This window comes from Anser brachyrhynchus, assembly GCF_964034855.1.
Source record: "Anser brachyrhynchus genome assembly, chromosome: 13".
NCBI classification, from domain to species: Eukaryota; Metazoa; Chordata; class Aves; order Anseriformes; family Anatidae; genus Anser; species Anser brachyrhynchus.
The window spans coordinates 8,270,478-8,297,168 of NC_137708.1; the positions used below are offsets into that span (position 1 = coordinate 8,270,478).

At 44.0% G+C, this 26,691-nt stretch overlaps 1 protein-coding gene across 4 annotated transcripts in view; it reads left to right on the forward strand.

The window, feature by feature from the left end:
- The window catches only part of GPC3 (glypican 3), a 149,247-nt gene that overhangs the window by 5,853 nt on the left and 116,703 nt on the right, over nt 1–26,691 (forward strand). For all 4 annotated transcript variants that reach the window (XM_080553709.1, XM_080553710.1, XM_080553711.1 and 1 more), the window contains exon 2: nt 2,599–2,760. In XM_080553709.1, coding sequence (XP_080409835.1) covers nt 2,599–2,760 — 162 coding nt within the window. The remainder of the gene's footprint in view (nt 1–2,598; nt 2,761–26,691) is intronic.

Below are 26,691 nucleotides of genomic sequence, written 5' to 3' on the forward strand. Positions count from 1 at the left end.
CCTCCTCCTCCGTGATTGCTCTGCTACAGCATGTGTCTGTCTCTTTACTTACTTCACAGAAATAAAAATCCATTTAAGGGGAGAAACTGGCTTAATTGCTAAAAAGAAGGATGGGTGATGAGTAGGTGACCTTGCTGCTTCCTATCCCTGGCTCTCGCTTGCACAGATCTCTTAATTGCCAACTCTGATTTTCTATATTGGTATTTCCATTAATCATGGAAAGCTTTTTTTTTTTAAAATTTGAAATGTGTCCTAATATAATGAATGTAGGAGGAAATAAGCTTCATATTAACAAGAAATTCATGGCTGTATTGTAGTGTTAAAGGAACCATGCTAAGCCTTTTTGCGGTGTAAATTAACTCAGATTTGGTTTTAAAATACCTCTTTAACTTGCTGTTATATAACCACTTCTTTCATTAATGCAGTGTCTTGCTGCCACATGATTTCATGGGCTCTGTTATTTTTTCAGTGTGGGAAATACCTGTCACCATGCTCCTTTTGAGCAGGTTAGCTCAAACCGATGAGACTTGGTCTCTGGATGTCTGCAGCACTGTCTCTGTGCAAGGGCTTTATCAAGACATTCATGCTGTGCGCCCCATTTTGCAGAAGGGGTGACTGAGGCAGTGGTAGGGATGGTGTTGAGGCTCCCAGTGTGGTTACAGCATCCTTCTGCCCCTTTGCCATGCACTGTTTTGCAGCAGCTGCAGGACTTGTGTTGGTCCTTGTAAGCTCCTTTCCACATGTGAAATGCATGTTCCAGATGAAGAGTTTCATGTGTTTTTTCCTTTTTTTTTTTTTTCTCCCCCCTCCACCAGACTGTGTTACAGGAAGGAATGGGGGCTAGAGGGAGGAGGGTTTCTGCTGTGAGCCCTGACAGCTGGTTTTCCCTTGGCACTGTGCATGACTTCTTCAGGAGGTACACGATTGAACTGACATTAATATTAATTCTGTTCTTCTAAAGTACACTTAGAAAAGTGACTTTTGACACTTTATAGTAATTAGAGAGAATGTGGTAAAAGACTCTTAAGGTAGGAAGGAGAAGGAAACCTGGAAGGATGCATAATCCTCCCAGAGCGAAGATGTAAATTGCTGAACTTGCTCAACTGCCTTCTATTAAGGAAGAAAGTCTGTAGCAATGGGGAGGACAGACCAAGAGCTGAGGCATGCATGGAGCATTCGGCCCCATCTGGGCTGTCTGTCACTTGGTTTGGGGATGGTTTCCTAACCCCATTTTTGGGCAGTGCTGAGCCTAACGGGGAGCTGCTCTGATATGCCTGGAGCATGCTACAATTTAGGTGGCAATGACTGTGAAATGAAAGGTTCTTGCTGCTATCTGGCCCTAGATAGTTGTGTCTTGGTGTTTTAATGGTGTTTTTGCTTACTGTCTGGCTTTATAATAGCATCATCAAATTAAATGCGTTTTGCACAATGAGGGCTATTTGCTCTGGTATGTGCTTGCTGCCCTGTTTGTGTTTGCAGGACCACAGTTTACTACCGAAAGTTGATTGAGAATGTGACTTTTTGTTGCTGCTCTTACAGCTCACCTGCTTCACCTTCTCTTGGTGTCTGAACCAAAAGGATGATTTTTTTTTTTCCCTAGATGTTATTTATGACCTATTAGGCAGCAACTCTTCCTGAAATGTAAGCTAATCTTTCTTCCTGCCTCCAGGAGTGACAGCTTTGGGAAGGCTTTTGGGAATGTCAAAAACCAAGGGTTAACACTGCTGACCAGTACTTTGAAGCACAGCTTGAGATGCAAGAGCAAGCGAAGGTCCTCTTGCTCTTGTTCAGTGCTGGTTGCTGGACAGAGGAGCTGCCCATATGGCCGTGCAGTTGCACGTCTGCCTGTTGCAGGGCTCAGCGTCTGCCTCGGGGTCTGTCCCTCTGCACTGGGACTGGGAAAAGTGAAGCGGTGAGCCTTGGGCTTTGCCTTCTGCAGTGGAGGAAGGATTGGAACTGGCGAGAGGACTCAGCTGCATACACCTTAAAAGTCTCTACTAAAAAAAGCAAAGCAAATCATTATTCTTGTGGCTCCCTATTGTTACTAGCAGCGCTGTGCATGCAAAAGGGTGGAGATCACAGGGAAATAATACAGTTACTTGTCTTAAGCTAGTTGTTTAAAGTCTCTGTGCAAATTACAAGCACAGCCTGTATGTTGGGCTACATGTGTTGCTCTATTCGTTGTAATCCACAGCTTCAAACCCTGGTCCATTTTTCCATCTACCACACCATCTCTTCTGGCTGCCTGCAGCTCCTTACCAAATGCACTACCGGGCACGTGGGAGGCAGCAGGGCGATGCTCTGTATCGCCCGGCTCAGCACCAGCACATCTGTGGATGGAGTGCATGGGAGTTAAAGCAAGCATCGCGTTGGCATGCGTGTGCAACGAGCTCTCGGGGGCTATTGCTCAGCAATCCTGGCTCTCCCTTATCAGTCCTCTCCTTTGGCTGAGCTGCTTGCTCAGGACAAATTCCAGAAATGTCATCCATTTGCCCAAACAGTAATTGCAGTGATACCAACGCATGGAGTAGGTTTCCTCCGTGCTTGCAGCAATTCTACCTCCTCATGCAAGTTCTCTACTCCTGTTTGTGTCCCTAGGATCAGACCTGCAAGTATGTATCCCAAAGGGCTCCACGTGCTGCTCGAGGAAGATGGAAGAGAAGTACCAGGCAGCGGCCCGTCTGAACATGGAGCAGCTCCTGCAGTCTGCCAGCATGGAGCTGAAATTCCTTGTCATCCAGAATGCTGCCATCTTCCAAGGTGAGTGCTGGAGGGTGGTCCAGACACGCAGAAGGAGAAGGTAGTTCTGCTCCTCTTCCTGAGCACTTGGCAATCAGAAGCCCACGTGGCTGAAAGTCTTCCCTTCACTTTTATTTTTCGTATATATATTATGCATACTTATATGTAAAAAAAAAAAAAAAAATCTCTTCCTCATCTTCAGGAATGATTTGCTTTTCTCATCTTATAAGGAAAGACAGATTTGTATTTTGGTTATGTGCTGCATGAGGTTTGTTCCAGAGCCCTTCTTGCTTGTGCCTGCTTGGATCCCCAGGCACGTGGCTGAGCACTAGCCCAGAGCCAAAGCTACTGCCTGTGAAAGGCTTTGCTCTTGGTTGCAGTCCACTGACTTATTGGGAGCATGTCCTGTGCTCCTCTTCCACCTTTCCCAAGGTTTGTGCACGCTGCCTGTTTCCTCTGTCCTGTATCCCGAGCCACATCCTCCAGGCAGAGGTAACACCACTCGCAGTGTGGTTTTGGAGCGCTTTCACCGTGAGAGAGATGTTTGGGTTCTCTCTCTGCTAGGGGCTGCTGTAGGGGGGCAGTGGCAGTGCTGTTGGAGGTCTGTCCCGTGTAGGTATACCCACCCTCTTCCCCTCTGAAAAGACAAAGCTGTGGCGTGGGCATTGCTGCACATGACAGAGCTTGTGTTTATCAATAAATAATACACCTGTTTTGGTGTATGGCAGCTCCACAGAGCTTGTCCTAAATATTCCTGTAGTTGAAACAGCAAGTGTAAAACTAAAGACCAAGCCACTTCATGTGCAACCTTAAAAATAAATGGAAACACGCTTCTACAAGAATGAAACAATCTGCACAAGTACCATCTTGCGGGATTCTGGCAGTTGCAGGTTCTACCATGTTGCAGTAATGTCATCTGGTTGTAACCCCAGTGTAACGCCTGGTAAGCATCTAAACTTTGTGTATTTTTTAATTGGTCTCTGTGACAAAAAAAAAAAGTTGGTTATTTCATGTGAAGGGGAAGAGATTGCCATGTTCACAAGTATGGTTTGTTGTGTTTGACGTGGGCTGTTTAAGCACTTGGTAACCTCACGCCATGTTATATAGTAGCACCTGTCCTGTCCTAACAATAAGGTGATGTATTGTCTTTTTAGCAAAACTGACCTTTAACAAATATTTTCTATCCTGGATACACGCCAGTTTGTATTACTTAAATCTGTAATCATTTTTATGGCCTTTACGCAAGCAAAACTTATTCCACCCATGGTTAATGTGCAGTAAAATGATTGCTTGTTTGTTGAGTGCTCTCCTATTGGGATTCCATCACTCTATATTAATGGCATTTTTGCCTATATTTAAAAAAAGGCACAAGCAATCAACTGTTTCTTCCTTCATGCTGATATTTTTGTAGGATAGTCTGACTTATTTTTATTCATACCTCACTAACAGCAAGACCCGAAGCCTGTTGAAGTCTGTGGGATCATGGCAAAGCTCTGTTCTGGTCCACAACTGACTGGTGCAGTCTGTTGTGTTGTTTCTCTTTCAACATAAGATCAAATAAATTGCTGAGGAGGTAACAGCATTTTTTTTTTCAGTTCTTTTTAATGCAATGGCTATTAAATTTCAATTCTGCTAAACAGAATGGGGTAAAACTAATGAGAGATTGGTTTCCTAGGCACTGGAAATGTAGACTAGTTTCAGAAATAGGGAGTAAGTTGTCTGGAATAGAAAGCCTCTACCTCCTCCCCTACCATTTGACATACACTGCAATTTTTGTATAAGAATGATACTCTGTGTTACATAGGTTGTGCTGTTGCTCTGCACCTTCTGCTTCGTTTTAAGAGAGTTGAATCCCTTGCTCTGATTTTTATTATTATTTACTGTGATTCCTGGCCATGAAAGCCCTGTTCCTGTGCAGGGGCTTTGGAGCTGATGTTAATCTGAAAAGCCTTGTTTTGCTGAATTGCCATTCTTTTTGGTGGGGTTGGGGAAAAAGCATTTAATTGAAGAATTTCTGACCGCTTCTGCTAATAAGAAGATCATGACTAATAAAAATACATTTTGTAATTCCATTGTAGAAGAAGAATTTCTAACTGTAACCCTTGTGCTCACTTCAATTACATCGTATCAAATGTCTTGGATTTGGAAAGGGACAATTCATTAGGCTCTTACAATTAAGTACTTTTGTCTTTTAAATGTAGAGGCTTGAAGTCTGTAGAATGCTTTCTTTTTTTACAGGTCAATCTTTTGCTGCTTGTTTGTACTTTGACAGCTATGCCAGAGGCTGTTTCAGCTTTAGAAATATTTTGGGCCCAACGTATGGCAGTCACATTTCATGTTTCGTGGCACTGCTCATGGCATTGGATGGGTCTTAGGACATTGCTAAGGGACCTGGCAATGCGGCAGGAGGTGACAGGAGACTTCTGCCCATGTGCTCTTTGCTTTCTCCCACTTTGCCAAGGTGGGTGTCAAGAACACCAGGTTGCAGGTTAGAAAACATCCTTTTGTACTTGCCCAGCAGGGGTTGCATGATGTCTTGGGCTGTGCAGGACCATTTTCAGCAATGGGGGGGATGCTGGAGCAATCAGGAAAGAGGCATTTGTGAGCCCCTAGGGCCCTCAAGCATCTCCTGTGCGTCTCGCTCCCAGGTGGTGGCTCTGCTTGACGTTTGGGACAGACCCGTGCCTGTCCTGTGACTTCAGGACTTGGGATGCATCCCAAAGAATGGGATAGCTCAAAGCCGTGCCACCTCTCTCGGCTCTGCTCTGGCAGGGAGAAAGCTCTTGGCGTGTCCTGTGGAGCGTCGGACCCCAGCGTCTGCAGGGGGATCGTCCTGCGCCCAGGATGGGTAATGGCACCGCTATCTAGAGCAGAGTAATATGTTGGTATGGAAACCTATCCCAGCCACTCATATTAAAAACACAAACGTAAAACCCTTCAGAGTTCCTTTTAATATTTTTAGCCTAGTATCTAAAGGGACTGCTAGTCTGACAAACAAAATCTCACCCAGATGTTATTATTTTGCACTAAATTTAATTTCTTCCTGCTGGAGCTAGAGCTGCATCTCTGTTGATAAAGATCAAGGGAAATTGTCTGGCATTTACTGAAAATCTCATCCAGGCCTATCTGTTACAATGTTCACTTAGCAAAGTTTATTAGATTATTAGTTTTAGACCCTTGGGCTTCCTCTTTATTGCAGTTAAGAAGGAAAAAATCCCAACAAAAAACCTTTCCTTCACTAAATTTAAATGGTACAATTAGCGCCTGGTCTTATCTTACAGGCATTTTTTAAAATTATGAAGATGATTTACGTAGTGATTTAATCCTTTGGAAACTTGCTGAGTTTGACAGTGTTAAAATTGATTGTAGCTGCCTTGACTGCAGTTAAATCTTACTCTAGGATTTCTCTGCGGGCAGGTTTTTTTCTCGCTTTCATGCAGTGTTACCATGCTGCTCTTTGCATGTGTGCATGCTTCCCAGCTCAGGGTCTCAGCTGATGGCAGCTACAGCTGAACTGCATCAGCTCAGAACTTGCTCTTATCACTTTCTGAAAGTGACATTTAGTGTTGCTCCGGGGTTCTCATCCCGACTAATTAGGGAGTCAATGCTACAAACTTGCTGTGGCAAACAGCGAGAGCCGTGCCACAATATTCTTTTCTCCCACATCCTCTGACTTCAGATCTTGGCTTTTCAGTGAGGAGGGATTTATGGCTCTGCCACCATTTTATGATTAAAATGACAAAAAAAAGCCCTAAATACTACTGACTTTCTAAGTTTGGGAATTTTCTTTAGAGTGGTCACTTGAATTCTCATCCTGCGTATTGACGCTATTGCACTATAGTTAACAGAAAATTAAAGCTATATCAGCTGCTCAAATGCAGCTTTCTTAATATACTCCTCCCAGCTCTTTGTCCAAGGGAAAAAGTACTCTTTGAAGAAGGTAGAGACTGCAGCGCTATTAAGCACAGAAGGACTCCCTGGGGAAGAGGAGCGTCTGCACCCATTGCTTTGTGTAGGACTTGCAGGTAATCTCCCCCATCCAGTAAGCGTGACACACAGCAGTTAGCGCTCCTATTTCTAGGGACTGCTTCCGTGGGAGTAATGCAGCGTGCTCATGGGGAACGTTGCTTTCGTTATTTTAAACGATTGCTTAAATAAGCTACCAGCAGGATCTCATGTTGTCCTTCTGCAGCCTCTTCTGTTGGTGCTAGTCAGATACTGGAGTGGCCTGTCTGCATGGTGCAAACTCTGGGTTGTCAGAGCGTGTTGGTGCCTGCTCTGCCGTCTCCTTAAGGTGATCGTGAGGTTGCTGGAGCCAGCGGGGTAGCAGTGGTGTAAATCCTGGCATACCCCACATGCATGCCTGTTTCGGACTCTGAATCTAGCCTCCCTGCTGCTTGTGTGGGTGCAGGGCTTGCTTCCACCCCCTTCTGAAATAGCTCCTGTGGGGCAGCACGTGGCAGCTCCCAGCTCCGTGCCGTGGGGCTGCAGAGCTGCTGGGGCAGTGTGTGGGCTGCCGGGGAACCTGGGGTCGTGGGGGTGTAATTACCTGGGCTGGAAATTAGCCAGGATACTGCGGTTGAATCCCCCTTGGTGAAAGCTTGCAGTCTTTAGACTTGCTCTGTTCCCTATCAAAGATGATGGTATGTAACCCTCTGAAAATGGGAGCTGGAATCCAAACAGAGCTCTGCTGGATACCCAAGGAGAACTTGCAGGGGCTACGGAGATTTGAGGGGCTTTTGGGATGCCTGTTTCAGAGTAGTTTCTAGGAAAACTGCTCAAATCACTATGGGTAAACCTTCCGGTATTTGTATGGTATTCTCTTATTCATAGGAGAATCTTTTTTTTTTTTTTTTTTCCTCCTCGGGAGCTGAGCCCTCAGTGGTTCTGGCAGAGCAGCTGGTGTGAGGAGGACTTCGATTCATCTCCCCTCTTGTGCTGCAGGAGGATAAAGGCAGAGCTGTAATTCTTAGTCCTACCAGGCAGCTCTGAAGGCTGTAAATTCTCCATTAGGCATAAATGCAGCCATTTTGGTTATTTATAGTTATTTACACTATCCATTCATATCTGTCAGGAATGAAGGCAATTCTGACATTGCAAGCTTCTATCAGGTTATCTTTAATCAGTTTAGAGGCACCTAAACCACAAATATATCAAATAGCCAATCCTAATGTCGGAGTTCTCTAAAGTATGACTGAATTATTTATTTTGTTATGATGAAAATGTCTGGGCTTTATTGGGTTTTCTTTGAAGAACTTGATTCTGCTTGAAGTCTGGAAGATAAAAGATCAGCGATTGTCTCTCCAAGTTTCTTATTCCGAATCCTTCAAGGCTTTTCATTTTTCACAAGCTGCTGTTACTACTTTAGAGTCAAGGTGAGGGAGCTGAGATTTCTTTTCTTCTATTAAAGAGGTTTAAGTATATAGCAACTTTTATCTTTACTAATTATGCCTTGTACTTGTAAATCCAGGATGCGTGCAGCATCAATTAGGTGAGAAGAGACCGGCTATGTGGTGGGAGCTATTGCACGTTAATCGCCTGGAAAGATCCACTGGTACCACTGCTGCTCAGCAGAGCTTTTGTCTTATTTGGAATAATTTAATAAAAGTAAAAAAAGATTCTTAGTCAAATGTGATGTTAGTGGGTGGTCAGCTCAATAGCTGCAGGTGTGTTGTGAAAAGTGCACGTGAAAATGCTAACTTTTGCTTGTGGGCCTGTAAAATAGTAAGGTGACGTTTTAGAGTGGACTTGAATCAATTCATCTTTGTGAGAGAATATTAAAACTGTAATTGGACTTTGAGTCAATAAGAATTACAAACAGATCTCTGTACCACACGATAATTCCTGTTCAGTCCTCTGCAAACTGAAGTCTCGATGCATCCTGCTTCGCATCTCCACCGTAGCGTTTCTACTCTTTGAAAAATCTCTTGATTTGTTGTGCAGTGTTTTAAAAAAAATTTGTTAACGTTCATTTAAAATAGAAATAGTCTCACTGGGTCAGTTCAGGACAATATTGTGCCATTGGCAGCGGTTCCTGCCAGATGCTTTGGAAGCCCAAAGTTTGTAGTGGAAAACTATGGTGATATGTTTCCCTGGTTGATAACTGTGTTCTAAACCGATGATTACAGGTAGGTGGAAAGAGGAAAGAGCTGTCTGCATAATGAGATCTCCAGTTGTCAGTATTGGTCTATGGAGGTAATGTTTCCTTTCAGATAACCAGAACTTATTGTTCATAAATCACAGTTAATCTGTTTATTACACTAGCATACAAAGCTAGAAGTCTGAAGTGTGCTATAATGCTTAGCTTTAGGAGCAGAGCAGTAATAGTAACAGCAGTTTCAAATGATTTGAAATTAGGGGATCAGCAAAATGCAGAAGTTTGTGGAGGCTCTGGGCATTAAAAATGACTGCTGAGGATTGATGAGTTTCTTTAACAAATTGTAAAATCCATCATCCAGGAGTTAGGGCATGAAACTGCCCTCCTGAGCCGCATAAACCATGGGTTTGGAAGTATTGCATGACAGCACACAGTACCGGGAAGGGAGATTTTGAGAGATGCTTGTTTTTGCTTTTGTTTTTTTTTTTTTTTTTCCTCTCGCTATCTGGAGTTAAATACCACCACGGCATTGGTGCACAGCTTGCTGGCTCTGGGTGTGCTGGGTGGGGGCTGCTCCCATGAGGAGCTCGTTGGTGTTGGAGCCTGAGATGTGACTGGAAGGGTGCAGCCCGTGGAGGACCTGGGCAGTTGCATGTGGTATGAGATACCTTTCCCATGTCCTGCCTCTCTTTAATTCCCCTGCAATTAAATACTGCTGACACTCTTCCTCTCGTCAGTGAAATGAGGCTTGGAGGTTAACGGGGGCTCTTCATAATTGCCTACGTGCTGCTTTAGTAATTCTTGGCACTCAGTGTCTGGGCTTGGGGGTCCCCAATATAGGGTTTTTGTGGGAATTCCTGGATACCTGTGGGCCTTTATTCTGCTGCTGGGGAACTGTCCTCTGCCAGCTCTGCTGCTGCTTTTCTGCTGTGCAAGGGGATGGTGCTCATCTTCTTCTGATGGAGGGGAGGCATTGCCCACCTTGGGGCTGCTCCTTGGGTGGGCAGATCCTCTTGTTTGTGGTGCTCTGCTTCCATAGGAGATCTGGCCCTCTTGCAAAGTGTACAACTGTAGGGAATTTGTGATTTTTTTTTCTTCCTTTCCTAAATCAAACCTGTGCTTTGGGGTTGATGCTCTGCTCGTATGACAAACTGCAGTGTGACAGGAGACCTGCCCTCGGGGAGGGGACCCTTGCCAAGGCATAAGGAGGCATCTGGCCGGGATCTTTGCAGGGGAAGCGTGGCCTTGGCCGCCAGGTCCCTGCAGTGTCCCCCGCAACTCTGCATCTGTATCCCTTCTCTCATGTGCTTCTGCGCTGCGCAGTGCTGTAGTGCTACCCTGTCTCATCTGCTGCAAAACGTGATCCTCTGTCTGTGCCACCCTGGAGGAGCGTGAGTTGTGAGATAACCGGAGAGGGCTCGTGTGTTCCTTTGAGCCTTCTGCTTCTACAAGGTGGGCTGTCTTCTCTAATTACGCTTTGAGCTGGGAGTTCTCCTGACAGTTCAAGTACTAGCATTCTCAAAATGCTTCCTAATGATATGAAGTAGTCAAATTACGTCTTCAAGCGCTGTGTTACCCTTGAACGTGGTATTTGTAGGGCTGCTTGGTGCCATTGTCATCTATTCCCCTTGGTAATTCCAGTACAGAAATGGGCACACCGGTATCTTCCATGTCGTGGCCTGAAGGCATAAATAGAGGCGTTCTCGCTGCACAAAGCATTTAAAATGCAAACTCTGGGGACGGAAGGGGGGAAGAAGCCTGCACCCAGCAATAAAGGCAGGGGACTGTCTCTGTAAAGAGAACGTTTTGCTAGATTGTCATCTACTTTACTTTTAACGGAGCAATAAGATATAATGATAAAACGGCCAATGGCGCATTTCATCTGAGGGAAATGAACTCTTGCTGAGCCAATTAAACTGTCAATACGCTGCGGTTTCACGTTCCCTCTAGCAAAGTGGGTCACCTCAGGTGTGTTACTCACTTTGACTTTACCACTGATGTGAAATCAATTTTAGCGATTTATAATCTTTCATTTTACTATGAAAGTATATTAATCTGTGTGTTTTTTTTTTAAAAAAAAAAGAAAACCAGCAGACTGTTCAAATGGGGCAGATGAGAGCTTTCTACATGAGTGTATGTAGCCAGCAGTGTCCCCTGGGTTATTTGGACTGGAGAAGCCTGTGTAATTTTTGGATGCACTGGAGGCACAGACAATCCAGTTTTCAAGCTCTGGACTTTACCTTCAGAAGTTCTGAAATCACAGGAGTGTTTTAGTCTGATCTTGCTCTACTTGACTCTAATAGTTTGAAATTGGCTTTATTCCTTCAGTACAGAAGAGGCATACCTTTCTGTACTCTTCCCAATATCAAAGAGCAGCAAAAGAAAAGAGTGAGTGTGACAGACTCATAGTAAGCTCTGCTCATTAGAAAATGAAGCAGGCACATCTAGCATGAACAGCAGAGGTATCCCTGGCTTTGCATCCAGTTCAGACCAGTGTGTCTGGGGCAGATGTTACCTAGAAACCCCCTTCCTTCCAGTTACACTCGGAGTGGAGGTGTCTGTACTGTGTGGTGCAGCACCATTGCCCTGGGTGACCTTGTTGCTCACTGCACGGACGTTGTTTCTTTCCGAGGTAGGTTTTGTTTTGGCAGCTTCCTGGATCTTCTGTTGTTTTATGGGGTGTTGGTGGATACTTGGTGTGCCTCGGAGAGGTGTTGTCCCTGTGGTGGTCCTTTTCCTGCTCCACCAAGAGCTCTGCTTTTCTCTGGAGTGGAAGCTTTACAGATTCATACAGCAAGGGTGACTACTTAGGTAGCATTTGAGAGATACAAGCCTGAGCAGTATGATTGCCTGGCAAGTGTGGTGATCTGAGCTGTGTTTAAAACTTCTTGTTTTCCTCTTAAAATGAAATTTCAGCCTCAGATCTGTGGGTGTTAGGGGATGACCACATTGTTTGTGCATTGAGTTTTGTTTGGTAGAAATTTCTGTGCGCAGCAGGAGGGGGCCTGTCTCTCGTCTCCCTCTAAAAATACTGCATCTTGGAGTTGCTGGAAGAGTAAGAGTCTCCAGCCCCATTTTTTCATTATTCATATTTTTTAACTATGTAGAGGGTTTGGGCAGATTCCCACACAAGTCAGCTGTGACCTCAAGGAAGCCTGGTTGTACCAACAGGGCTGGGAATGTTCTGACTGGGAGAAAGCCCTGGGGTGTATGCATAGGAAAAGGCTTGCCTAACAGGGCTGAAATTCTTCATTTTTAGGCTGCTAAAGGCACACTGCAGCTCCCCTTTCTGTAAACTTGTTTACACAAGCTGTTGGGAACCTGGGAATCTTTGTCATGGCTGAATGTTTCAGGGTTTCTGGGAACTCAGCTGTGGTCTCTGTGTGGCTCCCGTACTTCCTAAACACTGACCAAGGCTTATATGGCTTCCAGGACACCCTTAAACCTCTGTTTCCCTGCAGCAGGGCTGGGTCTTACAGCAAGGCGAGGGGGAGAGTGGCGTTGCGTGGCAGCAGCAGGAACAGCGTTATCTCCTGTGCTGGTGACCAGCAGCTGCATTTGGTGTATGCGATCAGTTTGCTGGAGGCTTTCAGCACGGCTGTGGTCCGGGCAGGTGCTGTGCCTTTCCCTGCTGTTGTGGGGTCACAGGCAGCTCTGTGCTGCGAGTGCATCTCTGCTTTGGTGTTGGCTGAGCTCGGTAACAGTCCGTGTGCTCACCTGTGCATCGTTGCAGCATGGCGATGGGGTCTCTGATAGTGCAGCTAGGTGACATCCTTCCAGTTTGACATGACAGCTTCCCAGGGTTGATGGCTTTCTTAACTGATGGGCACAAACAAGAAGAGCCAAGGTGCAAGTTCTTTCTTTGCTCTGAAGCGGAGTTTGATCTTCCTGCCAAAGGACTGGATCCCTAAAGCTATGCCGGGACCCTGTTATTAGGGAGGGCTTTGTCTCCACAGCCCTCACTGGTGCATCCTCCCTGCAGAAAACAGCAATGTAATAGTTACTGTCTAGGTCTGTTGTGTTCTTTGTGGTAGGCTTTTTTTTTTTTTTTTCTTAAAGCCAGTAAAAAGATGAAACCCTTCTAGCTTTCTGATAAGCATAGGCCTAACAGTTTTTTTCCCTCACAATCTTGATGCAAAAATCTTAATGACACTGTAGCTGATAGCAGCTTCTGTGCTACCTATGTGCTGATGTCATTGTATGGATTGAAGACTGGAGTAAAAATCAATTCCAGTTGCTCCACTATGAATTAAGGAGCTGGTTGCAGCATGCCCAAAGTGTTTTCAGCTGTTTTGCGCTGTAGATCGGTTCAAAACTACAACAAACAGAGATCAGTGAACAGTATGGTGAAATGGCTTTTCCTTTCCCTTCCCTTTTTTGTCCTTACTCTTCCCCCCACAGCTATAGTGCCTGGAATTGATGTTGGCAGGATGGCAGTGTCTTGGCATGCTCAAATCTTATGCTAAAAAGGCACAGGAAAATACTTGAGGATATAGTTATGCATTGATCTAAATAACTTCTTGTTCTGGATCTAGCAATGGTTAGACCGAGTCTGTAGCTGCAGCAGTTTGCACACCAGCTTGCATTCTCTGCATGTTTTTGGTGTGATGCTGGTTTGGGCATATTTTTGCCATGTAACAATGGTGGGTGAGCATTGTGCTGTGAGCTGGACAGCTGGGCTTGTGTGTGGCAGTTGGTGCTGCACAGAGGATGAGTGACAACTGCCATGTGAATGCAAATGCGTTTCCATGAAGATGCACCTGTGAATCAATGCATCTTTTCTGACAGGTGAAATGTAAGAAGCACTGCATATTTAATATTAAAAACAAAAACAACAACAACAAAAAAAATGGAAAAAAAGATCCAAATTTGTGCTGGGGGGGGGGGGGGGCGGGATCACAAGTCTGGTTAGAAAGTGAAGGTTAAAAATCCAAACCTCATCTCAGAGGGAAAACAAACAGCAGTGTGGATCAATTGTAAATGAATTCTGTTGCTGATTAGCTCTTCCCAAATTTGTTAACTTTAAGTCAGAAAATCTATGATTGAGTGTCATAAAAAAGCAATTTTAAAAGCAGTAGAGAACAGTAAGGCTCCATCTAGGATTACAACTCATGGCTTTGGAATTTACTTTTTTTTGAAGGAATTGGTGAGTAATAGATTGTAGTAATATAGCATATTTGTATTGGTCAAATTCCTATTATGATTGCAATGAAAAATGATGTTCCTTTTTTTAGGGAAAGGAAATCAAATAGACCTAGTAATCCATGTGAGGAGATTAGTTTTCACATTTTTTCCTTTCCTTTTAGTTTAAGCCAATCAGGTCAACACATTCTCGTGAATCTATCTCATAAAAAAATAAAATCAAATTGCTACTGAATTTCTGAGGAATTATAGAAATGACATGCATCCTTTTACTGCCCTTTAATTATAAGATTATTTCAGTCTGCCTCAGTCTCCTGTGATGGTGGTCTATCAACTGTTCTTAAATATTGCCTCATAAATTCCAAATACTACTACAAATGGAAGAAAACACTATGCCAGCACAGATCATGGCAGGGTAAGAATTACCATTTCTGCCATCAGATTCTTCACTGGCTAATTTAGGTGCTCAGCTTCCTTCTGGATGAGGCTTTTAAGATTATTTATGCCATTGTTTGTCAAGGGAGTGCTCGGTCTCTGATGTCCGGCTGCACAGCTGGGATTGACCTTGTTATGAAACCTTTGGGAATTATTATGTACTTAGTGAGAACTAGATGGAGGTCTTTGCGATGGCCTGAGCAGGATTTTTATTTGTGGTGTAATGCGTTGCTTCCCTCAGCTCCATAGAAGAGGGGCTAGGACATACAGCTTGTGAACGGTCCTGCAGTTGAGCATTTTCTTAAGTAGAAAATACTTAAAAAACAAAACAAAACAAAAAAAGTATTATCTAAAGAAACAAATGACCAGGAAAATACTAAATCTCTTGCATGATACCTTTTATAATTGTTTGTTGTAAGGAGGAGTTGGCTCCCACTATTAGTGCATCAGTAGGAAATGTTGAGGATGCGTGCTATCTCTTTTTCCTCTAAGAGGCCAGCAAGAGCCCAGTGCTGGGTGGTGGCCTTCTGCTGAGTGTCCTGTGAAGAGCATGGTGATGAACCAAAACCACTGCCGTGGATGCTGTGTTTAAAATGAACAATACTTGTGGGAGTGAATGGTGGCTGTCCCCAGGATCAGACAGTGCGCTGATCCGAGGTGAGTTTAGGGGACAGGATGGTCGTACTTGCCTGTGGTCCTGCAGAACGGTGGTATGGCTGCTTGGTGGCTGTGTTGGGCTGTAGAAACCAGGGGAACAACAGGATGAGGACAGCTGGCCTCCAGGCTGGAGGGGTGTTGCTGTGGTACGTGCTGGTGACTGAACGCTGCGGGGCTTTGCAGGCCTTTGGTGCATATATGAACAGCCCAGGAACCCTGCTTTTTTGTAGGCTCACATCTGCCCAGCTGTGCTGCATTCCTATGGCAGCTCCTCGCTGGGGCCGGAACCTAAAATGGTGCTGAGATGTATCCCTCATGCACTGACTGGCACCCGGGGGAGAGCGCATAATGCAGTGACCAGGAGGTCATGCGCTTATTGCAAGTCGTGTGATACAGCGTTGTAATAAATTAAGAAGTGCCTGCATTTAAATGGATAGTCTTGAGAGAGGGGGAAGGTCTGCTTTGTAGAGTACTTGTGCTCATGTAGCCTTCATTGTCCGTGGGAATGAGCTGTAAAGGTTAAAGGTATGTTTCCATACAGAGTAGCTTTCCTCGTCTGCTTTTCAGAAGGGCAAGGAGGCCCAGATGTTTGCGGAGAGGTGGCACTTGTGGGCTGGGATTTGCAGCAGCTTTAAAGCTGGGGGTGATAAGCAAGCTGCTTTTTTCCCCTCTTGTCTTGTTTGTAGGCTGTTTGTTTAGATAATGGCCTGAAAATGATATTAGTAACCCTGTATGTCATGTTCTGCTAGCAGCGAAGAAGAAGCAGTGCATTTGACATTTTGGGGAAAGGGTTCGCTTTCTAAGGGATGTGGTTCAGAATCTACTTCTTGAACTAACGGACAGTATAAGATTATTTTTACTAGGTTGCATAGATTCTTACCTTGAAGATGCACTGCAAAGTGCATTGCATTGCTAGTATTAAATGAAAGCAAATGCTTCACAACAGATGAGAAGGTAGTCTTTGAATTGGTGAGAGGTTGAAAGCCATTTATTTCTCTGCCTTGTGATGCTTCACTGGCATAAGCATGAAAAATAATTAGACTCACTGGTAAGTAAATATTTGATCCTGAAACGCATCTTGAAGTTACAGAGCTGGCAGAAAGTAACCTCTTCAGATGCACATTGATCCTCCTAGATTCGTCTCACACCAACAGCTAGATCGCGAAATTGCGTTCAGAAAACTACATCAGAAGAACTTGATTGAGGTTGAAAAAGTTTATGAAGGTTGTGAGCAAACCAAGCAATCTGTGCAACCTCAATTTATTTCTGTCCTGTGCTTTAGAATACAGCCTTTAATTATAGGATAATGTGTGTTTTTCCACAAGCTTTCTTCCCTTGTGTAAGGGCACTGAACAAACATTGCCCGTTAATGAGTCGCTTTTTCTCCTCGCTGTTTGATGCCTTGCTCTTAATATTTTCGAATAATGCTGAAGGACAGAATTCTTTAAATTTTCAATTGTGTATGAATATTTTCCTTTAGTTTTGTGCTGTTTCATGATGTTCAACACTGAGTAGCAGTATGTTTGCTCCACAGATGGAAAAACTGAAATTCCGAAAGAGCCTAGTAAAGACACTGCATTAACCACCACGTAGCGATACGTATTCAAGATGTCGGTCTTGGCTCTGGGTACAGCTTCCTTCTCTCATGCTGGCTTTGTGCGGTCCAAACCTTTCAACTTCTGGAGCTGGCAAGGCAAGGATCTGGAGGAGCTGTGCCCAACTTCCAAATACTTCAACTTTTCTTAAGTTAGCAAAAAGGAATAGTAATGCACAAAAATCCAGGCCCTCTTTTAAAAAGCAGGAGATTTCAAAGTTGAAAACAATAATAATTTCAGACTTTCTTTCACACTCCCCTCAAAGCACAAGTGAATTGGATCTAGATACGTTTGTTTGAGATACAGGGGAAAAAAAACAACCTCAACCATACCCCCTGAACTATGACAGAAAAGTTCATGTTTAAACTCTCATAAAATCCTGTCAAAATTCAAGTTTGGTTTCTAAGCTTGGGAAATGCTTCAGCTATTTAAAGAAAAGGTCACCAGGATTTTGTACTGTGGGCAAAAGAAAAGAAATCTTCTCTGCCTTGTTCTTGGAAGCAGCTGAACCATTTCGGCTGAAATTAAAATTTGCCTGAGGCAGACAAGTTGTACAAAGTTGCTGTGGTTAGAGCTTGGAAAAATTATAGGTAAGTAGAAACAGGGTCTAAAGATCAGAAGCATTAGGCAACTGTAATATGCAGGGCTACCAGCTCTGCCTATGATCAGTTATAATATTTAATCTAAATGTCTGTTGCGGAAAGCTATTGCGCTATTCTGTAGTGTGATCATTAATTCAGAGATTTGGAGGAGACTCAAAAGCTGTAGTTAAAGTAAATTTGCTTGCAGAATGTTGGATGGCTTTTTATCCTCTGTATATATAGTGTTAGGAACATGTCGGTTCCCAACAGCTAGATCTGTGTAAGCAATATCTACTGTGTTCATGCAAACCTTCTCAGGTGTCCGTATAGCTGTTTGCCTTCCTGTAATCAGTCTGGGTAATAGACAAATGTAACAAATCATTCAAAAGTCTAAATTTATTACTTGTTTGCTGATGCAAACTCGTAATGCAAATTTTTGTTCTGTTTCTATAAACTGTTATGCCTTTTTATTCATGTTACACTGACTCTTGCAGCATTGCTAAGCAAATTAAAGCATGTGTGGATATTCTTGCGTGGAAGGCATTTCAATACTAGTTTTTAAACTCTTTGGGGACTAATCCAGCCAGAGAACTTAGTTTTATAGTAAAGAGATCACCTGTTCAAGGACTTGACTCTAAACACTATGAATTTGCCCAAAATATTCCAAGCTACTTAATGTGTTTGGAGGAGAGGGAGAGAAATGGAACAAGAAAGAAAAGGAAAAGAATGATGTGATTCCATGTGTAACAAGAGCTGAGCCTGTGTCAGGTCTCAGGAGCTGCAGGGAGGATGCTGCAATAGCCTGAGTTGAGCCCAATGCCACTGTCTTGTGGGTGAAACGTTGCCCAAATCTGTAATATTGCTGATCGTGGTTCACTGGGCAATAGTGGAAGAGCCACTGGCAGTAGGTGCAAGCTTTAAGTTGTACCAAAACTATGCTTTTGAGTTACCCTGGGTTGGGATGGAGAGACTGAATACTGAGGAGCTTGTGTGCTGTGTTAATGCCAGGTTTTGGTACTAAAACCAGCCATTAGCTACACAGAATGATGAAGTCAGGTGGTGACCCGAGCTCTTAGATCTTTAGTGCTGTAAAACTCTTGTGGAAGTGGGGTTGGTGTCTTCCTGAGGCCAAAGCCTCTTGTTTCTGAGCCTTTCTGCAAGGGCTGTCCTGGGAAAGCAGAGATATATCTCCTCTTCCCTGCACATAAGTGTTTTTTGTAGAGGTCTGAAAGTGCACATAACTCATTGTGATATATTTGAAGGCTCCAAGAGGAGTGTTTGTGCAAGTATTGGAGCTGAGGTTGCAGTAAAACAGCAGCAGCTAAGCTCAAGGGTAAAAATGGACAGAAAACGAGTCTTACATGTTATTCTGAAGGTGACCCTTCTGCTTTGTCTTGGGCACTGAAGGGAGGATCCCGAAGGATCCCTCTGTGATACAGGTAGTGCCAATGTGCAACGCTGTTCCTCCATCCTCATTTCATAGATAATTAAAATTTTAGGTTGCCACCACTGCATGCACCAAGATTTGGAGGAGGAATATAAGACTGGGTGGGGACTGAGGTCAAGTCTTGCTTCCCTGCTGACCTCTGGGCTGTGCGCCCCCTTTTTCCTGAAGAGCCAGCTTCCCAGGCAGAAGGACTTGCTTCTCTGCTATTTTTCAATGTTTTCTTTTATGACCTGCCAGTTGCTAATACTTCATGTAGCAGTTGGTGCCACCTTGCTCACTGTCCTCCCTTGCCTCCTTGGCCATGCTTGCTGCCTCCTTTGCTCTCCGTGGAGCACCCGGTCTTCCTCTCCCGGAGTGAGATGGTTGAAGAGGTCATGCGGTATTAATAGGGAAGCAGATCTCTGATCCTGTTTCTGCTTATGTACTCTGACATTTCTGACGTTTTGTGAAGTGTAAAATGTTTTAGAGAAAACAACAACTTGGCTTTTACTGAAAAATTAATTACCTTGGCACTTCGTCTGTTATGGTGGGCTTTTGTCAGAGGACAAAGCCACTGATGTTGGGGGAACAGATGAGGTGGTAAAAGGACAACAGTAACATTAAAGAGAGAAAATCTGCATTAAGGTAAAAAGATCTAATTAAGCGTTGATTATCAGGGAACGATGTAAACTCTTCAGAAAGCATTACCTTCTGTGCACTTATTCTATAGAGCAATTTATATACCTAAGTTTATCTGCTTCATAAATTAGTCTTTCCTGTAATTACAGTTAATGGACTATGACTGTCTTTGCTCTTCAGCAGTATTCTGTTTCTCCACTCCTTAATGCTCAAATGCACCTGGTACGGCAAAGCATATACTGCTCCTTGCATGCAAGAGTTGCAGGCAGGGGAAAAACAGATGGGCTTTGTGCACTTCTTAAATGCTTTTGGAGATCTAGTTTATTTAAAAAAATAAAAATACAAGGGGAGGTGAAATACCAGAGGGCAGTCCTGTTGGTCCTTTCTGACCTTCTCAATGTTGGCTTTCTTTCTGCGCTTGTAAAGGAAGAGCTCATTAAGGAGCTTCTGTTTAAAGTTGAGGAGAAGGTGATGTAGGTTCCTGCTGAAATCTCAGGTGGGCAACCAGCACCTAGTGCTAATGACAGTGACATAGCACTGGGTTGTAAATACACATTCAAGTGTTTGCACCCAGTCAGAGTGCAAACATAAACAGAAGTGGTGCTGTTGCATCTGGTTCTCTTTCTCTCGCTCTCAATCTATCTCTCTCTCTGGGGTTTGCAATCCGAGTGTAAACGGAGCGGCAGCATTTGGGTACAGACCAAAGGGGTGCAGAGAAATGGGCACACTGTTAAGTGAATGAAGAGCTCTTGTTCTGACATTTTGGCAAAGAAGGAGGGAAGGAAAATTTGCCTAGAAATAAGTAGCATTGCCCATGTTTCTGGTAGCCTTTCAGACGTAGAGCATGGGAGAAGATTAATTAGTCAGCAAGTATATTCAAATTTCTATTTCTTCAAACTTTTTTCAAGAAGAAATGGAACCAGAACATGGGCTGATGACATGAACTGAGAAAGGGAATACCTGGAGCTTGCTTGGCCATTAGTATTCTATTAAATTTTCCCTTGTTTCTAACGATATAAGGAGTACTTAAAAGGATACATGTCATTAAATGGATATCTGACACAGTTCTTTCACTGCTTATGATGCTTTTGATTATTAATATAGATAAAATTTAAATGATCAGAATATAAAAACTCCCTTTTTGTCTTTCTAATGTTTCTGGCTGCCTGTTAAATTATGTGGGGAAAGTGAGCGGCCCATTTCTTAGTACAGTGGTGCTCACCCAAATACTTCAAAATGCTTGATAGCATAAAATGAAGTGTTCATGGTTTGTTTGTTTTCCTCCTAACAATGACATTTTAGGCTGAATCATAGTTGCTCCTTCAAAATGCAGTTGCCTTGTCCTTACTACATAATTGCATTTCTTATATATTACGGTACTGTCTTGCAGCGTATTATGTTAGGTTTTGAATAAAGTTTTTAAACCCTTGTAGCATAGGGATGACTGTTCTATTGGGCTGAATTCTCTTTTACAGGAAATATTAGTTGTCTTAGGCACATCTGTGTGGTTTTGTGTATTTATTATATTGTGTTTGTTGTTCTTCAGTCTAAAAGCATGCAGAGAATGCTGTGCTGGAATGGTTTCCTGCCCAGGACCTTACAGCATGTGCACTTTTTAGGTCACTGTTGCCCAGCTGTAGGAGTTAAAGGAGAGCAGTTGGGGACTACATCTGTTCTCAGCCATCTGACTTCTTTTTTCAGTGCTTGCTGTTGCACGAGTCAGTCTGTAAGTTTTACTTTCTCTGCTTCTTCCTCGGAGGAGGAAATGACAGTAGACATTCACTGACTGTAGTAGGGGTACGGTAACAGGGACTGTACTGGTTGCTGACCAGTACATGCATATTAATGGCATGTATAGGTGCGATTGAATACATCCGGCAGCTTTGATGACTGTGGTTCTGCTGAGAGGTCCTCTGCATGTAGAAGGTTTGCACTGGTTCAGCTGAGATGCAGTTAGTCGCTACAACTGCAAGAAAATGGAAATGTAGTTTCATTTGTGCACCACTGGTCTTGCTCATAACCAGGCTGCTTTTGTAGGTAGCTTTCATCTCCATAAGGGGAATGTGCTTTGTTCCTGCTTGAGTGCTTTCACAGTAAAGGATCTGTTCCTTTAGCCTGGAGTTGAAGTGTTTGCTCTCTGGCAGATGAAGGTGTAATCTGTTGTGTGACTGACTTTGAAGCTGGCTTCACCAGCTGAGGACGTGGTCCATACCTTTGTGCAGCATGCAGCCTCTGGCTCGCACAACCCTGCAGGCAGTAAGGGGAGGTGTTTTCCTTCTGACTTCGGGCAGAGGCATCATCCAGCTGCCGTGTGGCAGTGGGCTGGAAGTGTCTCTGCAGTCTCATTGACTGCTTTTCTGCCAGTTGTGTAGTCCTTCTGCATAAGACGCAGCGAGGAGTCTTGTACCAACCCATTCTGCATTCTGTCATCCAGTTTAGTTACTGGGCAATGCTGTCTTCCTTTGTGCCACTTAACATACTTCACAAACTCAGACGTAATGTTGTTGCTGTTGTAGAGGCCTGCTAATTATTTAAAACCAAAGGTTAATGAATGATTATGATAAGGGTTGTGTAATATGATTGCAAGAGCTAAATAATTAAAATTTTAAAAAGCAGTTTAACATGTCTTTGACGTGGCGCCTGGGGAGTAGGCAAGAATCTTGTTTTAATCACTTAATAGCAATTTAACAAGCAAGGCAGCACAGTAGATTGAGGGGTGTTAGTAAGTGCAGTGTTGATGGAGAATTCAATAAGATGAAGAGAGCAGCTCAGTAACCCAGAGCTAGTTAGCACTAGCTGGAGGCTGGGGAGGAGGGAGCTGGGAACCCAGAGAGGTCAGCGTACCTGAACTGCGCAGGGCTTGCTGAAAGCTGCCCAGCAGCAGTTGGCAAAGGAAGCACAAAACACTACAGCAGGGACTGGGATCTCTGAAACGGGCTGCTGGGGAGTCTGAGCAAAACCACGTGCTGGGTGTGAGTTTGCTGGGAGGAGGACGGGCTTGGTGCAGCCCCTCGTGTGGTGGACGTGGTAGGAGAAATGAGCTGTAGCTGTACTTGGAAGCTGTTTGCTTTCCAGAGCAGAGTGATAGACCTGGACCATTCATCTGCTGCTGGCGGTGTGTTGCTGCAGCAGGATATTTTATGGGTGTTTGTGGCTGCCCTGAGGGCACTACCCAGGCTTGCAGGGAGATGGCTGTGCTGCGGGCCACCAGGATGAGTGGTCAATAGCAAGGCAGCAGTTAAGAGGTTTCCTTTTCAGAAAATGCTAGATTTTTCAAACTTGAAAATGCTGACTTGAAAGACAGTTCCCTGCTTCTCCTAATACTAGATCTGCCCTTCTTGATAGTGTTTTTGCATGGGCATTTTCTTTTAGGAAAGAGAAACACCATCTGTTCTTGCATCGTGAGCAGGGTCTTGGGCAGATATGATTGGTAGCTGTAAGGTCATATGCTGGCACTTTCTCTTGCTTTCATTTTGGTCGCCTCTTTCAGGAAAGATGCAGAGACGTCCCTGGGTGCATGGGACACCTTTTTGGTATTCTGTTTTCATTTTAATAGGGGTTACATTCAGGCTGAAGCATTTGCCATCCACACTCTGCAGGCATTAACATTTCACACTTTCAAGCAGGAGTCTTCCTCTGGGAGTTGTAACTGTGTGCTGGCCTAGATGAACATTAACTGTGAGGATAATCTCTCCTTTGACATTTAGGGTGCACGGAGCCCGTGGGACCCTGCTTTGCGTTGACACAAGTAAGTGCACAGTTGCAGATGCTCAGAGGAAACGGCTGGTCGTCAGCTCTGGGGATGTGCCAGTTGCTGTTTTGCAGTGGTGGAAAGTTTCGGGCGAACTCTGGCTTTTGGCTCAGTAGCTGCTGGCTTCCCTCACTGGTCAGTGGTGAGCATGAACTGCTGATAACCGATTTGGAAAAAGCAACTTTGCAGAGCGTCCTGTGCAGCAAGGCACCTTGCTCTCCGGTGCTAAGCCACTTCTGGTGTCTTTGCAAGTGTTATTGTTCTGTATTGACAGCCGGCTTGTAAATCAGCCGCTCAGTTGCCAGACTCGGGGAACGTGGAAATGCCGTATAAGCACTCTCATGTTTTGTGATCATTTTAATTTGCGAATATTTAGAGCCTTTTCATGTTGGTGCGAAGTAAAATAAAACATGCTCCCTGACAGGTGCCAAGACAGCCTCTGAAGGAATTGCTTTTGTGAGGGTCTGAGAAGGGGTTTTGTAGAGAAAATGCTGCGGTCTCCGGGGAAGGGAGAGCACTGGCTTTTGGCTGTTAATTTCATTGTTTAAGGTCAGATGATGTTGATCAAAATCGTGCAACTAATTCCATCAACAAGCAAGATTATTTACGTAACAGATGGAATTTAATTTGGGTGCTGCTTCTCCTGCATTTCTCCCTGGTTTGATATTTAGGTTGCACCTGAAAAAATACTGATGTCCATGTTAGGACTGAGTTTATTATGCTTACCTTGCTGGAGAGGTGCTAAGCCAGGGATGTCCCTTATGGCAACTTACTTTTTATTGGTGTTTTTATGGCCCCTGCTGCAGCTTCCATTCATCTTACTTGACTTCAGAGCTGATCTTCCAGTTGCTACGTTTCTTTGATTAGTGAAATAAGGTAGCTTTTCCTACCCATGTGTAAGGGACAAAATTGCTTTCCTTATGCCTCCCTCCTTGCCAAAGTCCGACCCAGGCTTAATTTTGATACCTTTGTAAATATTTTCTGTGTAAAACAGCAACGGCGGCACTGTGTAAATCCATGAATCCAGGAAAAAAAATCAATTTCTGAGAGTTCTGTAGAGCTAGACAGAAAAATGCCTTTTAGCTAAAAACAGATGTTTCAGCAAAAAACAAATGTCACAGGCTCTATTTTTTCATAAAAAACAGGCTGTAGTCTTCCAGCTAGTGTGGCCAGGGATATCTGTGAGCTGCCCTTGGCCACAGATATGTTTTACATGTGGGTGTTTCTCAGGGCATCCAACAGGAGGCTTCCAGGGAGGGCGCTGAGCTCTGTGCACGCTTCTTACTTTTCTACTAATTCTACTAAAACCAATCTTTCTTCTCTCACCCCCCGTTCCTAACATACCCAAAGCTGCCTGTAGGTCTTTTTGCTAGCCTGGAATGGTTGTGGCTCAGAAAAGCCTTGTGCATGTCTCCATCTCTGCGGTTGCTCAGAAGAGATCTTATTTAGAAGAACAAATTGTACTTGCAGCTGTGTGTCTGTGGTTCCTCATGTGAGCTGTTCTGAGGAGAGCCTCCGTGCCTGCTCACAGGTTAAGCTCCGTGGCACTGGTGGATGGGCATGGTGGGCAACCTTCTGCAGGAGCTGTAGTAGCAAAGAAGCTCTCAGCTGCTATTGCCACGATCTCGGTAGAAGTAAGGTTAGTCAGAAAAGGCGGTGCTGAGGGTAAATTCTCCTTTGGTGATAGCTAGGGAAGATGGATATACTAGATTCACTCTAAAGGCCTAAGCATTATTTCTTCCCTCTATGGAAATCTCCATCCAGAGCTCACCACTGATCCTACTGAGAGAGGGATTTAGGAGAATCTTAGCAAATAGAGAGCGCTGACAGTGTGAAACTAGTGGATGCTGCTTAATGTCTTTGCTAACTATTGTGCATTGTGCAAATTAACTAAAGCAAGAAGCCTTGGGCCCCCTACCAAGGTTAGTCCCTTGATAAAAGTGTGAGCCTATCTTAAGAAACTGGCAGAAGCTGGTCCTGCAGGTGGACAAGAGCCAGGGAGCAACTGAGTCTGCGCAAAGACAAGAGGTCAACCAGTGGTGACGAGGAAGAGTCATCAACCTTCCTCCCCATGACCCTTGGCAACCACCACCAGGAGACACTGCGCAAGCGCAGACGGGAGGAGTTTATGGAAATGACTTCTTGAACTAATTTTATTATGAAGCGGGGACAAGTTATGCACATGCATAGGTGCATTGTGAAACTTCATGCATATGTAACTCTTTACTGCGTATAACCATAGCAAGTTGCCGCACGACTTCGGTGGGACTAATCCCCGTGCTGCCCAGTGCTAAATAAACATACCTACTTTACTGTCTTACTGATTGTGGAGTCTGTTTTCCTCAAGTCACCGCAGGGACTAGCTTTTTCCTTCTTTATTTTTTTGCTCTGAAATTTGGACTGTGTGTGGCATACACCCTTGCAACATTGCTCTAACTGTACACAGCGTAAGCACCCCTCTATTCTTTGTAACTGTCCCTTCTGGAAAAGACTGGGTCCCTTTTGCAACCCAGTGACGTATTAAGTGAAGAATCTTGTAAGTCTTGTTATCTTTCAAAAAAACTTAGTGCTGTGGTGGGATTGGGGTCTGTGACCAGCTCTTCCCTAGTCCTTTGTTCATGTACTAATGAAAGCTTATCTGAGATAACCAGTGTCCTGATAGGATCTGATTTTTCAGTAAAGCAATGATTAGATTAAATGTTTTTTCTATTATTAGAACTCTCCTTCATCTTCCTCTTTATTTTCTAGTTAGAACAGCAGAATAGCTTATTCTCTTGCTTACTGCTCACCTCCTCCCCCCAAATAAATAAATTAAAACAAAATCAAACAAAAGCCAAACCCCCACAAACACTTACAGTAGTGGTAAAGATCAGTTTCCTGGGTCTTTATTTCATGACTGCCAAAGGAAAGCATCAGGCTTGGACCAGAGATGCTATGCAGGAGAACTGGCACCAGGGAAACGGTTTCCCCATGACAAACTGGTTCACCTGCCCAAGAGTGCTTGCCCTGCAGGAGCTGAGAGAATTGCTGCTCTGTTCCTTGGAGGGCTGCTGTGATGACATTTCCCTGCCTGTTTGGATTTCTAGGTAGATAAGATGCTAAATGGAACTAAAACAGCATTCTGTTCCTGAGAGCAAGACTGAGATTTTTATCTCACTTGAGACTGTTGTCTCTGGTATTGTCTTTCTGCTGGAGCCCTACTAAGTATTTAATAGGTGCACTGGCTTCTGAGATTACAAGCACTTTGCCGGAAACCCCATTTGGTATCCTGATATCCCCTGAGGGCAAGCAATGCTCAAGTGTTAAGAGGCTGGATTCTGTTTCACCCACCTCATATTATTATTACAAATCATATTATCTTAATGAAACAGGGATCCATGTAATAAAGAATCCGTTGTGTTGGCAAAAATTAAAGATGCATAGGAATTGCGATCATGTTACAATAATTGCCTCAGTAGTAACATTAATGCTTTTTCACTTCAGTTGCTCCTTGTTGATTGAACAACCTTTTCCGTAGGCTATAAATCTCAATGGCTCTACTAATAAAGAACTAAATAGCCTAATAATGTTTCCGAACCTAGCATTGCTTTGCTGTTTTAGGAGAAAGCAATTTTTCATCCAAATCCAAA